At 30.4% G+C, this 14,255-nt stretch overlaps 1 protein-coding gene across 1 annotated transcript; it reads left to right on the top strand.

The window, feature by feature from the left end:
- Nucleotides 1-5,157: 5,157 nt before the first annotated feature.
- Nucleotides 5,158-6,008, top strand: LOC142520410 (uncharacterized). Its single transcript, XM_075623394.1, has 2 exons — nucleotides 5,158-5,197; nucleotides 5,617-6,008. Exons 1-2 carry the CDS (start codon nucleotides 5,158-5,160, stop codon nucleotides 6,006-6,008), a joined length of 432 nt encoding a protein of 143 aa, XP_075479509.1.
- Nucleotides 6,009-14,255: the final 8,247 nt, after the last annotated feature.

Below are 14,255 nucleotides of genomic sequence, written 5' to 3'. Positions count from 1 at the left end.
CTCCCTTAAAATCAATTTTCTTTTTGTTTATTTTTATTGAACATTTTTTGCAATAAAATCTTTATTTTTTTTATAAAACAAATTATTTATTACTATATCTATACTATTTTATCTATATTATTTCTATAATATATATATATATATTATATAATGGTAGAGTCTAATAAAGACAAAAATAGACACTAACTTTTCTTCCAATTTTGCCATTGAATGATACCAATATTACACATTTTTTATCTCAACAAACACATTTTTTTTATTTCAACAATTCAAATAGCACTTTATTATTTCGATAATTTGTCAAATTTCACTCTAATCACTTAGTAAATATCAAAAAAATTGTACAACTCCGCACCGCGTGGCATAGTAACTAGTATTATATAAATAATCTGGCACCTAGATGATACCATCTTTCGTTTCTCAAATTTCTTTTACACCAATATTTTTTCTCAAAATTGCATCAACTTATTTTCAATATTACACATCTCAAATTACACTGTGACATTTCACTAATTTGTATCAATTATTATTAAATTGACGTAATCTGAAACTGAAAATGAAAAGAAATGTAAAGAGATTTTAGTTTAATTTGACATATCTAATTGTGTCATAGATTCATAGTTCTGTTTGTGTAACTATTAATTTCTGGTGATTTTTGTTGGAAAACCGAATGGAAAAGAAATGTCATAGTTAGGGGGTGTATTCAATGTATGAGATTTATTGACTTTTAATTACTTTTGTAGATTTTAAAAGTCTAGAGGTATTCAATCAAGACTTTTGCATACTCTATAGAAGTCTGGTGATATTCAAAATAGACTTTCATAGAGTTTTAAAAAGTCAAGTGGTATTCAACATTAAAAAAACTCTACAAAAGTCTAGAGGTATTCAAATTTTCAATAGACTTTTAATAACTTCATGGAATTCGTTAACATACAAACATTAAAGCCTAAGGTACAACTATAAATTGTTAAAAATTGCTTTTGGTTCAACCCAAAAATTTGGATGGATTTTTAAAACTTCTAACTCATACACAAGTTATTTATTTTCTCTCTCTGTCACTTCACAGTTCACATCACCTCTCTTCTTATCTTCTCTCCTCTCATCTATCTCTATCAATTTCTTAAATTTTCGAAATGCATCTCTATATTTTTATCTTTCCTTATCAAATTTTTCATTTTTTGGCTGATTTTTCATTTAATAATTTTTTATTTTAATATCATAAGAAATTTTGAATTCTAAATTTGATTTTGTTATTTTTAATTTATGATTTTTACAAATTAATGTAATGTTCAATAATAATAAAAGATGATCCAAAAAATTCCGCTTAATTCTTAATAATTGAATAGCCTCACAACAACCATGATTTTTTAAATTCTTTTTAGTTGTTTCAATTAATGTGTAAGCTATGATATTTTTATACAAAATTATATCCACATAATGATCGCATGTATATTATCAATTCAAAAACAATGTTATAGATTAATCAATTGATGTATTTTAAAAATTTACAAACATGCATACAAACCCACATATATATACATATGTAAGAATTAAATGATTTAATTTTTAAATAAGTAAATTTACTTATTAATATAAATATCGAAAAATATTTCAAACTGAATATGTTATATATGTCAACTAATTATTAGTTCATAATATGTTATAATTAAGTATAAAATTCTATAAAAAAATTCAGAAAAATCTATAAAAATCTTGCAAAAAATTCTACATAAATCCAAGTAAACATGTTTATAAATCTGTGAGATTCTATATAAGTCAATAAAAATCTATCAAATCCATAAAAGTCTATAATTTGAAAAAGTCATTAAAATTCATCAAAAGTCTGAATTGAAAAGAAATGTCATACTTAATGTTTTGTTGCCAAAATACAAAGTCTAAACATTTGATGAAGACTTTCCACAAGGGAGCTCTGAAAATGTGATGGGTTACTTATAGATAGGTTGGTTAATGTAATATAATTATGCCTTGGAATTAAGTTCTAGGGAAGCAAGAATTATGATTTTAGCAGAAGTCATGATACTAGCACATGGATGACATCACGATTGTGCTAAACATATTGTAGGACCGAGCACTTGCCGCTTTATCAAAAGCTATAGCTAGTAGTAATGGTGCAACTCAAATCTTTTAAACCTCACAGCAGCTCAAGCACCACGGTTCGATCGCTTTACCAAGCAAATACAATTATTGCACCCAACAATCTCCCTCCCAATAATTGCACTTCTTGCAATGAATGAGAATCGAACTCGTGACCTTGGCTCTGATACCGATTGTAGGACCGAGTGCTTGCCGCTTTACCAAAAGTTATAGCTAGTAGTAATGGTGCAACTCAAATCTTTTAAACCACACAGCAGCTCAAGCACCACGGTTCGATCGCTCTACCAAGCAAGGACAATTATTGCACCCAACACATATCTCTGGAAAATATGCATCCATATATTGTTAATTTGCATGCTAATCTTTAGAGAATGGGCATACAAATAACAGTGACAATAATGTATTTTTTACATATAGACATGGCGGCTTTGAAGGAATTAGTGAAGTTCAAGAGGAGGAGATTGTTCTGATCTACCGAAAGAATAAAAGGGCAAAAACATGGAAATGTCCAACTTGCTAGAAGCAACTGATTCAGAAATTATCAAGGAGGAGGCTGATTCTGTTGGAATAGTGCCCCAAAAACATTGTTATTAGACTATGTTTTTATATTATTAATAAAAGTGACATTTATTATTGAACATATTTACATGAAATTTATTGTCTTAAATATCATAGAAAAATCCCTAGTTTATTGAATGTAACCATGATTTTAGTATATATAAAAGTTATATATACAAGAGGATTAAAATTATGGATAATAAACTTAAATTAAGTCCGTGATGAAATTAATTAAATTATGAGATCTTTAATTAAAGCATCATTAATGCGGCCCATAAACATTAAGAATGTGACCGTCTTATCCGGACTGCCGATGTAGAGACATCTAGATGGGGGCATTTATATATAACGAGATTATGTAGGACTTGGACCGATTTAATTAGACATTTCATAATAAATTTCGTTGTTAATATGAAATTTAAATTAAATCATAAAGATGATCATATATGAATAAATTTGAATCCTGATGTGATTATAGACTCCTATTCATTTCAATATGATTCTTGATTTGCTTGTTTAAAGTTTGCAATTATGCATTCTCAATACTTGCATTTTAGATTTACATTTGAAATTAATGGCTGGGAATATGAATTCACAGACACGGAATCCATTCTTTCTTGCGAGAAGCAGAAAGATAATTCTCTCATTTGTTAATTCTAGAACTGAGTGTGGGCCCAATTACTTTATAATTGAATTATAAATTGAACCACTCACTAGTGAATTAATGGTAAATGAGGATAATAAGTAATTGAAAAGGTAAAACGGAAAATTCCTAGCTTCAATTATGAATTGTCTATGGAGGATTAATTCATATGTAATGATTATATCAATGGACTACTCGTTTTGTAGAGTAAATATTTCATAATGAAGAAGAGTGCAATTTCATATTTTTAGTGGAGTAATTATGGAATTAATAAATTGGGTAAATTATTTAAAGAGTTTAATTATTTATCTAATTTATTGGAGCTTCTAATTATGAGTCCATGGTCCCCAGTACGTTTTTCAAATTAATGACGGATAAGAAATGCAATTTAGAAATCACTCGAGATAATGGAAATTTGTTTTCATATCATCAAAGGCTTAGATATAAATATAATTTAATATGAGATATTAATTATATTTAAATTATAATTATGAGATAATTATAAATTTAATTATCGTGATAATATTATAAATGCACATACACATTTTTTTCAAAAATGAGAGACAATTGATTTAAAATATATATATATATATATATATATATATATATATAAATAAAGAAAAGTCAAATTTGATATACTTATATATTATTGAATTAAACATGTGTAAATTGTTTTATTGTTTAAAAATCAATTACGTAGAAAAATTGGTTTTCTATAATCATTACTTTGCTATTGTTGAATTGATTGTTAAAATCTCAATTATTTAAAGAGAACATTACAGACAATTCAAGAAGGAAAAAGAAAAATCGAGAATAAGTCATCTTGAGAAAATATATTTGAGCATAATATATTTTCTAAAAAATTTGATTTCTAAGTTAGTATATTTCTGAGTGCTCACACACTACCGTATCGATAGAAAAGATTGTACTGGAAGGCTGTGATTTCTACAGATCTCGAATTCACAAAAAGAAAGAAAAACTACAAAAATGTTAGTTTTTCTAGAAACTAATTTTATTTAAATTCATCATTAATTTATATTCATATGTTCGATTATAATTTATGAAATTATGTAATCGATTCCGCTGTGTTTCTGATTTGATCAAAATAATTATTATAGTCGGAATAGTTCCGAAGACTCTATAAATTTCCAATAAATGATATCAGAGCCATTGTTTTCATATGAATATAAATCACGAGAATTTAAATTTATGATAATGAGTTATTATTGAAGCTTATAAATTTAGTTGTTAAAATTTTTGATTGCCGGGGATATTTGTTTATCTTAATTATGAGAACATATCAAATAAGATGATAAAATATGAATTTATTTATTCTATCGAGTCCTACATGAGCTGAAAGAAGACTTATTATGTGCACAGAAGAAAGAATAGTTATTCTTTAAAAAAAAATTGATGCAACGTTTTTCAATAATTGGGTCCAGCATGTTTTTTAATAAATGTGTAATGGAAAAAATTCATTTATATCATCGGATTTTTTTTAATTGATTAATAAAGTTAATTTGAAATTAAATAAATGGTTTATTTAATTTATTAATTAATGATAATAAGCAAAATTACGAATTTCAACCATATATATTTTTATATTTTTTTATATATTGTATCATGTTTAAATTAGATTTAAATTTTATGATATTCATTATGTGGAAAAAAAAATACACATGTTGTATTTATGAAAAAAAACAATAAGATTGTAATTTTTATAATTAAATCATTAAATAATTAAAAATTTGAGAAACTTTAATTATTATAATGAGTGGGAGAAGAATATATGACAATAAATATTACGGCCTCCACAATTAACGAAGCAACGTGAGATTTAAATGGCGCCTAATGACGCATATGACGTCATCCCTAAGGAAGGTTTTCATTTAAATCAAAATTCAAGGCTTAGTTTCCGAAAGGATAAGATTTTTAATTAAATTCATACTTTACCTACCCTAAGGTGGCAATTATGAATTGAGTTTTAAAATCTGAGATTGTGGGTTACACTCATAAAGATGTAATTAAATTGTTTAAATGTATCCAGGCTAAATTAAATGGTAATTATTAAATAAAAGTGAAGATATGAGATATCTTAGTGTTTTATTTATTAATAGAGATAGTCTCAATTTAATCGTCATTTAATTCGTTTGACCCTAAGGCAACTTGTTAAATGCGAAATTAAATTTCCTCGGAATTGGTAAAATAAATATATTGTATCGTACATCATAGTTATTATTCCTAAATTTAATTATATATGATATTTGTTCAATTGATTAAATGTTACTTTTATATTACAGCAATCATGACTTCCGGTCCCGTTCTTGCTTTACTTAATGAAAAGTTGACTGGTGAAAATTTTTTAAAACGGAAGAGTAACATTAACATTGCCCTCGTCTATGAAATCCTCAAGTTTGTCTTAACAGAGGAATGTCCTCCTGAGCCCTCTTTAAATGCTTCTCGTAGTGTACGAGAAATTTATGATCGATGGATAGCGGCAAACAATAAAGCAAAAGGCTGCCTGTTAGCTGGAATGAATGACGTGCTTATGATAAAGCATGAGCATGTAGATAATGCTTATCAGATAATGGATTCTCTACAAGCAATGTTTGGCCAGCGATCTAGTCAATCTAAGCATGAGGCCATTAAGAATGCTATGAATGCTAAAATGAAAAAAAGGGCAATCAGTTGATGCGCATGTTTTGAACATGGTAAATTACTTCACTGAAGCTGAAACTCATGGTGCGACCATAGATGATGGTACACAAGTGAGTATGATTTTAGAATCATTGCCTCCTACTTTCCTGCAATTCAAGAGCAACTATGTCATGAACAAGCTCAATTATAACATGACACAATTGCTCAACGAGTTGCAAACCTTTGAGGCTATTTTCATTGAAAAAGTTTAAGAAGGTGAGACAAATGTTGTCGACAATAAACCATCTTTCTCCGAATCTAGTTTGAAAAGAAAGAATAAATGGAAAGGAAAGGGAATTCAGAAAAAGCAAAAGAATTGGAAGAGTTCTAATGACAGAAAGAAAGGCAACACTGCAAAACCCAAAGGAAAATGTTTTCACTGTGGGATTGATGGTCACTGGAAGAGAAACTGTCCCAAGTATCTCGCTGACCTAAAAGAGAAGAAGAAAGGTAAATATGATTTACTTGTTCTAGAATCTTGTTTAGTAACTATTGATTCTTCTATATGGATAGTTGATTCGGGTGCTACTAATCACGTTTGTTCTTCTTTGCAGATACTTAGTTCTTATGAAGAGCTTGTCGATGGGTCATTCACGATGAGAGTAGGCAATGGAGCAGTGGTTTCGGCAAGAGCAGTGGGAGTTGTTAAACTCAGATTTAATAATAAATATTTGGTTTTAAACAATGTTTATTTTATACCTAGTTTTCGGAGAAATTTGATTTCTGTATCAAAATTGCATGAACAATTTTATTCTCTTTCTTTTAATAATAATGAGATTGTTATTTTAAGAAATGGACGTATGATTTGTACTACATTAATGGAAAATGGGTTATATATTCTAAGACCAAATGAACAACCACTGCTTAATGTCGAAATATTTAAAGTAGAACATCCTAAAACTAAAAAGCAAAAGGTTTCTCATGAAGATAAAACATATTTATGGCACCTAAGGTTAGGGCATATTTCCTTAGAAAGATTAAACAGACTTGTAAAGGATGGTCCTTTAAGAGAGTTAAATGTTAACACTATTCCTGTTTGTGAATCTTGTCTAGAAGGAAAAATGACTAAGAGACCTTTCTCTGCAAAGGGCAATAAGGCCAAAGAACCACTAGAGCTAATACATAGTGATGTATGTGGTCCTATGACAACACAAGCTAGAGGTGGTTATGAGTACTTTGTCATTTTTATAGATGATCACTCAAGGTATGGATATATTTATCTAATGCATAGAAAATCTGAGACTTTTGGAAAGTTCAAAGAATTTCATGTGGAAGCCGAAAGGCAACTAGGAAAATCTTTGAAATGTCTTCGATCCGATCGAGGCGGAGAGTATCTTGATACTGATTTCAAAGATTATTTGCTAGAGCATGGTATTTTATACCAACTCACAGCACCTGGTACACCTCAGCAAAATGGTGTTGCTGAAAGGAGAAATCGCACTTTGCTTGATATGATGAGATCTATGATGAGCTACTCCTCACTGCCAATTTCGTTTTGGGGTTACGCAATAGAGACGACAACTTACATTTTGAATGCAGTGCCATCTAAGTCAATCCATAAGACACCTCTAGAATTGTGGAATGGGAGAAAACCTAGTTTATCTCATTTTCGCATATGGGGGTGCCCAGCACATGTGCTGGAAGGAAAGACTGGGAAATTGCATCCACGTTCAAAAGTGTGTTTGTTCGTGGGATACGCCAAGGGAACAAGAGGAGGTTGGTTTTATTATCCTCAAGAAAAGAAGGTAATTGTATCGACAAATGCCAATTTTCTTGAAAATGATTATATGACCGATTTCAAACCTCGAAGTAAGATTGTACTCGAGGAGTTACAAAATGATGAGATCATTCCACGTACAACAAATGTTGTTAAGGAAACCACTAACGATACCACTAAATCAAGTCAAGATATAATCTCACCTCGACGCAGTGGGAGAGTAGTGAGACTACCCCTCCGCTATCGTCAAGACGAAGAGGCAAATGTTGCAGTCACTGATGGGGTGGAAGATGATCCATTGTCATTTCAATATGCAATGGAAGATCCTGACAAAGAAAAATGGCTTGAAGCTATGAATCAAGAAATGGAGTCGATGTACTCTAATTCTGTCTGGGTTCTTGTAGATACACCTGAAGAGATTAGACCTATTGGGTGTAAATGGATCTATAAGAGAAAAAGAGGTGCAGATGGCAAAGTGGAGACTTTTAAAGCAAGATTGGTTGCAAAGGGTTATACCCAAAGAGAAGGAGTTGATTATAAAGAGACTTTCTCTCCTGTAGCCATGCTTAAATTCATCCGCATCTTATTTCAATTGCTGCTCATTTTGATTATGAGATATGGTAGATGGATGTCAAGACGGCCTTTCTAAATGGTCATCTAGATGAGAAAATCTACATGAGGCAACCAGAAGGTTTTATAGCACAAGGTCAAGAGCAAAAAGTTTGCAAATTACTTAGATCCATTTATGGACTAAAGCAAGCCTCAAGATCTTGGAACCATAGATTTGATGCAACAATTAAATCTTATGGTTTTGATCAAAGTGTTGATGAACCTTGTGTATACAAGCACATCAAAGATGATAATGTGGTATTCATAGTAATTTACGTAGATGATATTCTGCTCATTGGGAATGATGTAGAAAAATTGTCTAAAGTAAAGGATTGGCTAGCCAAGCAATTCCAAATGAAAGATTTGGGAGAAGCAAATTATGTTCTTGGAATTCGAATTGTTCGAGATCGTAAGAACAAATTGTTGGCATTGTCTCAAGCTTCTTATATTGATAAGATGTTATTGCGTTATAGAATACAAATTCCAAGAAAGGTTATCTACCAACCCGACATGGAATCATCCTCTCCAAGGAGCAGTGTCCTAAGACATCGCAAGAAGTTGAGGACATGAGACGCGTTCCCTATGCCTCTGCAGTAGGCAGCCTTATGTACGCAATGATGTGCACTAGACCAGACATATGTTATGCTGTGGGGATAGTCAGTCGATTTCAGTCAAATCCTGGTATGGATCATTGGATAGCGGTAAAGAACATTCTCAAGTATCTTCGGAGAACGAGAAATTATATGCTTGTCTATTCGGGTAGAGACCTTAAAATAGACGGTTACACTGATTCTGATTTTCAATCAGACAGAGATTCTCGAAAGTCGATATCTAGATCAGTGTTTACTCTTGGTGACAGTGCCATAGTCTGGAGAAGTATAAAACAATCCAGCACAGCCGACTCGACCATGGAGGCCGAATACATAGCTGCTTCTGAAGCTGCTAAAGAAGCTGTATGGCTTAAGAATTTCCTATATGATTTGGAAGTTGTTCCAAATATGGATAATCCACTCACTTTGTGGTGTGATAACAGTGGTGCGGTGGCTAATTCAAAGGAACCTCGCAGTCACAAGAGATCGAAGCATATAGAAAGAAAGTATCATTTGATCCGAGAGATAGTACAAAGAGGTGACGTTTCCATTCTCAAGATTGCATCTGGTGACAACCTCGCCGATCCATTCACTAAGAGTCTAAGACACTGCCTGCAAAAGTGTTTGAGAAGCATATGATGAATATGGGACTTAAAGACATGTCTCATATACTTTAGGACAAGTGGGAGATTGTTGGAATAGTGCCCTAAAAGCATTGTTATTAGACTATGTTTTTATATTATTAATAAAAGTGACATTTATTATTGAACATATTTACATGAAATTTACTGTCTTAAATATCATAGAAAAATCCCTAGTTTATTGAATGTAACCATGATTTTAGTATATATAAAAGTTATATATACAAGAGGATTAAAATTATGGATAATAAACTTAAATTAAGTCCGTGATGAAATTAATTAAATTATGGGATCTTTAATTAAAGCATCATTAATGCGGCCCATAAACATTAAGGATGTGACCGTCTTATTCGGACTGCCGATGTAGAGACATCTAGATGTGGGCATTTATATATAATGAGATTATGTAGGACTTGGACCGATTTAATTAGACATTTCATAATAAATTCCGTTGTTAATATGAAATTTAAATTTAATCATAAAGATGATCATATATGAATAAATCTGAATCCTGATGTGATTATAGACTCCTGTTCATTTCAATGTGATTCTTGATTTGCTTGTTTAAAGTTTGCAATTATGCATTCTCAATACTTGCATTTTAGATTTATATTTGAAATTAATGGCTGAGAATATGAATTCACAGATATGGAATCCATTCCTTCTTGCGAGAAGCAGAAAGATAATTCTCTCATTTGTTAATTCTAGAACTGAGTGTGGGCCCAATTACTTTATAATTGAATTATAAATTGAACCACTCACTAATGAATTAATGGTAAATGAGGATAAGAAGTAATTGATGAGGTAAAACGGAAAATTCCTAGCTTCAATTATGAATTGTCTATGGAGGATTAATTCATATGTAATGATTATATCAATGGACTACTCGTTTTGTAGAGTAAATATTTCATAATGAAGAAGAGTGCAATTTCATATTTTTAGTGGAGTAATTATGGAATTAATAAATTGGGTAAATTATTTAAAGAGTTTAATTATTTATCTAATTTATTGGAGCTTCTAATTATGAGTCCATGGTCCCCAGTACGTTTTTCAAATTAATGACGGATAAGAAATGCAATTTAGAAATCACTCGAGATAATGGAAATTTGTTTTCATATCATCAAAGGCTTAGATATAAATATAATTTAATATGAGATATTAATTATATTTAAATTATAATTATGAGATAATTATAAATTTAATTATCGTGATAATATCATAAATGTACATACACATGTTTTTCAAAAACGAGAGACAATTGATTTAAAATATATATATATATAAATAAAGAAAAGTCAAATTTGATATACTTATATATTATTGAATTAAACATGTGTAAATTGTTTTATTGTTTAAAAATCAATTACGTAGAAAAATTGGTTTTCTATAATCGTTACTTTGCTATTGTTGAATTGACTCAATTATTTAAAGAGAACATTACAGACAATTCAAGAAGGAAAAAGAAAAATCGAGAAGGAAAAAGAAAAATCGAGAATAAGCCATCTTGAGAAAATATATTTGAGCATAATATATTTTCTGAAAATTTTGATTTCTAAATTTGTATATTTCTGAGTGCCCACACACTACCGTATCGATAGAAAAGATTGTACTGGAAGGCTGTGGTTTCTACAGATCTCGGATTCACAAAAAGAAAGAAAAACTACAAAAAGGTTAGTTTTTCTAGAAACTAATTTTATTTAAATTCATCATTAATTTATATTCATATGTTCGATTATAATTTATGAAATTATGTAATCGATTCCGCTGTGTTTCTGATTTGATCCAAATAATTATTATAGTCGGAATAGTTACGAAGACTCTATAAATTTCGGGTCTCGCAAAATAAGTGCTTCAGATCAGCGAGTGGAATCTGAATCTATTTCACCTAGTGTATCTGAAAGAATGAGTGAGAAAGGGACTATTTCTGGAGACAGGATTTCAATGGATGTCGAGGAAAACACATTAATGGATTCAGATAGTCGTGAAAAATTGCAGACTGACCTGTCAAATTGAAATGTCGATGGAATCTGCGGGAATCTGCATATGCTTTCTATTACCATCATCAGAGAAAATAGCATTGAAGTCCCAAGAGTTGCTTCTGCTGATTCATGTAGCCAAGTTCCGCAAAAAGACTTGGACAAGAATATGTCTGCGCCTGTATCTAATGATATAATGATACATCAGCCACAAATGAACACTTTTGCGATTCATGTGTGCGTATATACAGATAGACCGCTGGAAGAAAATGATCAAGAACATGACTCCCTTCCCTAGCTTTTTGCTAGTCTCGAGTCTCAACACTCAAAAGAAAACAACTGAATGCCAAACTCTATTGTATTTTCTCCTCTTATAGTTCCCTCCCCCCTCCCCCCAAGCCATTTCATCTAAAATTCTTCATAACTAGATATAATTTTTGGCCCAATCTATTTAAGCTAGGGGTGTCAATCGGGTCGGGTGGGTCGGGTTTCGGGTCAACCCGTGCAAAAAAAAATCAATCCGATCCCGAAACAACCCGAAAACCCCCAATCCGAACACGAACCAGTCTAACCCGCCTAACCCGAATTTTATTTTATTTATTTTATTTTTTTAAAAAAAATTAATGAAAAAAATTCGAAAAAATAAAAAATAATAATAATATTTTAATTTAAACACATAATAACAAAATTTTCGATTTAAATTTGAAAGTTTAATTGTAGAAAACTAAAAGTATATTTATTAAATCAAATAAAAAATTGTTAAAAAATAAAAAAATATACAAAATAAATATTAAATGATGAGTATTTATCATATAAATTTTGTTCAAATATACAATATATAAAAATATATGTAATATTTTCAAAAAAAAATCGGGTCAACCGCGACCCAATTCGAATCCTTCTAACCTGGCACTAACACGAACCCACACAACCCGAACCCGAAAAACCTCAACCCGGACCTGATTTTTTTTGTGTTGGGTCGTGTCGGGTTGAACGGGTCGTGTTGTATTTTGCCATCCCTAATTTAAGCTCGTGAAAATGTTATTACCTTCACGTCTAATTAGGCTCTTTAGACATAAGTTCCTAACAATGTGTGTGCTTGCCAATTATTTTTTTTGGTTTTATTACCTCAGCAGTACACTGCCATCTTCCCATGCACGTATTGCTTCCAACATGTGCAGGATAATTCATTAGGCCATTTCTCGTCCGTGTTCCACTAGCCATACTTGCAAGTCAAATGCAAGAAAATTACTCTTATTATTGATGCGGCGGCCGCAGGGACGGACCTATGCTTGGCCCGTCCTAGGCTGTAGCCCAGCCCAATTTTTTTTTTACAAGGAGTTATAGAGATTCAAGCCAATTTTAATTTTTTTTCGTAAATATATATAGAGATTTAAGCACAGTCTATTCTTTTTTAAAAGATATCACGGTGCAAATACTTATAAAAGTTAATATCTAGAATACCTATTTAACTTTCACAGTGAATAAATATAGATTTTCGATATTTCAAAAGGGGTTTGATGCAAATAACTCATAAAAGTGATAAATTTATTTTATCAATTCTTTTATTTAATAGAATTTAATTTTGAAAATACATTTAAAATATATTAAAAATAGTTTTAAAATGTAAATTTTGAATCTAAGTGAAACTTATCTTATATTACACAGGTTACATATAAATTTAAATAATATATAAATTTTGAAAAATGATATTGATTAAACTTCTTTTTTGAAAATTAACTCTCCTATTTCGAATACGCTAGGAAAAATAGGTTTATTTTTTTAAAAAAAATATCAAGGTCATTTTGCTAACTATTTTCATATTAATATTTCATATTTGATATTATATATATATATATATATATATATATATATATATATATATATATATTAACTTATTATATTAAGTTGAAGCCCACCTCAACTTTAATTTCTGGATCCTGGCGGCGGGGCTTCAATAACTTTACGATAGTAACCTCGTCAAACTGCGGATGATACTGTAATTCAACAATTACCCGTTTGATATATTACCGAAATCCATTTTGTCTGAGAGAAGGAAACGAGCTGATCAACCGATGAGTGATATCATAGGAGCCAGAGGTGCGAGGTAATCTTCCTCGTTTTTTGTCAGTTTTTGGTAGATTTTGCTGTATAGATGTGTTGTCTAAAGCTCCTTTTGAAGCGAATGTTCTGTGCTTCACGCAGCTGGTTTATTACCTTTGGATCGCGAATACACATGGAAGGAATATTCAATTACTCGTGTAATGTTCACGATCCAATGGTTTTTTTAGATGTAAAACACGTCCGGTGTAGCATAGAATAAACGTGATATTAAGTCGGGGTCGAATGGATAATGTATGGGTAGTTGCAAGTATTCTACATACTCATTTTGCATAACTAATTGGTTATTTTGTGTATTTGTTTGATGTAATTTTAACATTTGCATTAGATGCTTCAAAATGTGGAAGCCGGCCCTTATTTTTTTGGCACAATTTTTTAAATTTATATAATATTGATTTACAATAAGTTGAAGCTATTTTAGTATTTTTTAAAAAAAATTTACATACTAAAATATTATATTTATTTTTTAAAAAATCATTAAAACTTTGTTTAAAAAAAAAAATCATTAAAACTTTAAAATGCAGCAATAAAAAGACCCTTCATTTTCTTTTCTTGTAATGTCATCATCACTTATATTTATTGTAAGTG

This window comes from Primulina tabacum, chromosome 12 (assembly GCF_025594145.1).
Source record: "Primulina tabacum isolate GXHZ01 chromosome 12, ASM2559414v2, whole genome shotgun sequence".
NCBI lineage: Eukaryota > Viridiplantae > Streptophyta > Magnoliopsida > Lamiales > Gesneriaceae > Primulina > Primulina tabacum.
The sequence above is the reverse complement of the archived record's forward strand: the minus strand, read 5'-3'. Positions and strand labels throughout refer to the sequence as shown.

Coding starts and splice junctions, on each gene's coding strand:
- LOC142520410 (XM_075623394.1), top strand. CDS start 5,158: ATGGCGCCTAATGACGCATATGACGTCATCCCTAAGGAAG. Junction 5,198..5,616: donor TGACGTCATCCCTAAGGAAG/GTTTTCATTTAA, acceptor TTTATATTACAG/CAATCATGACTTCCGGTCCC.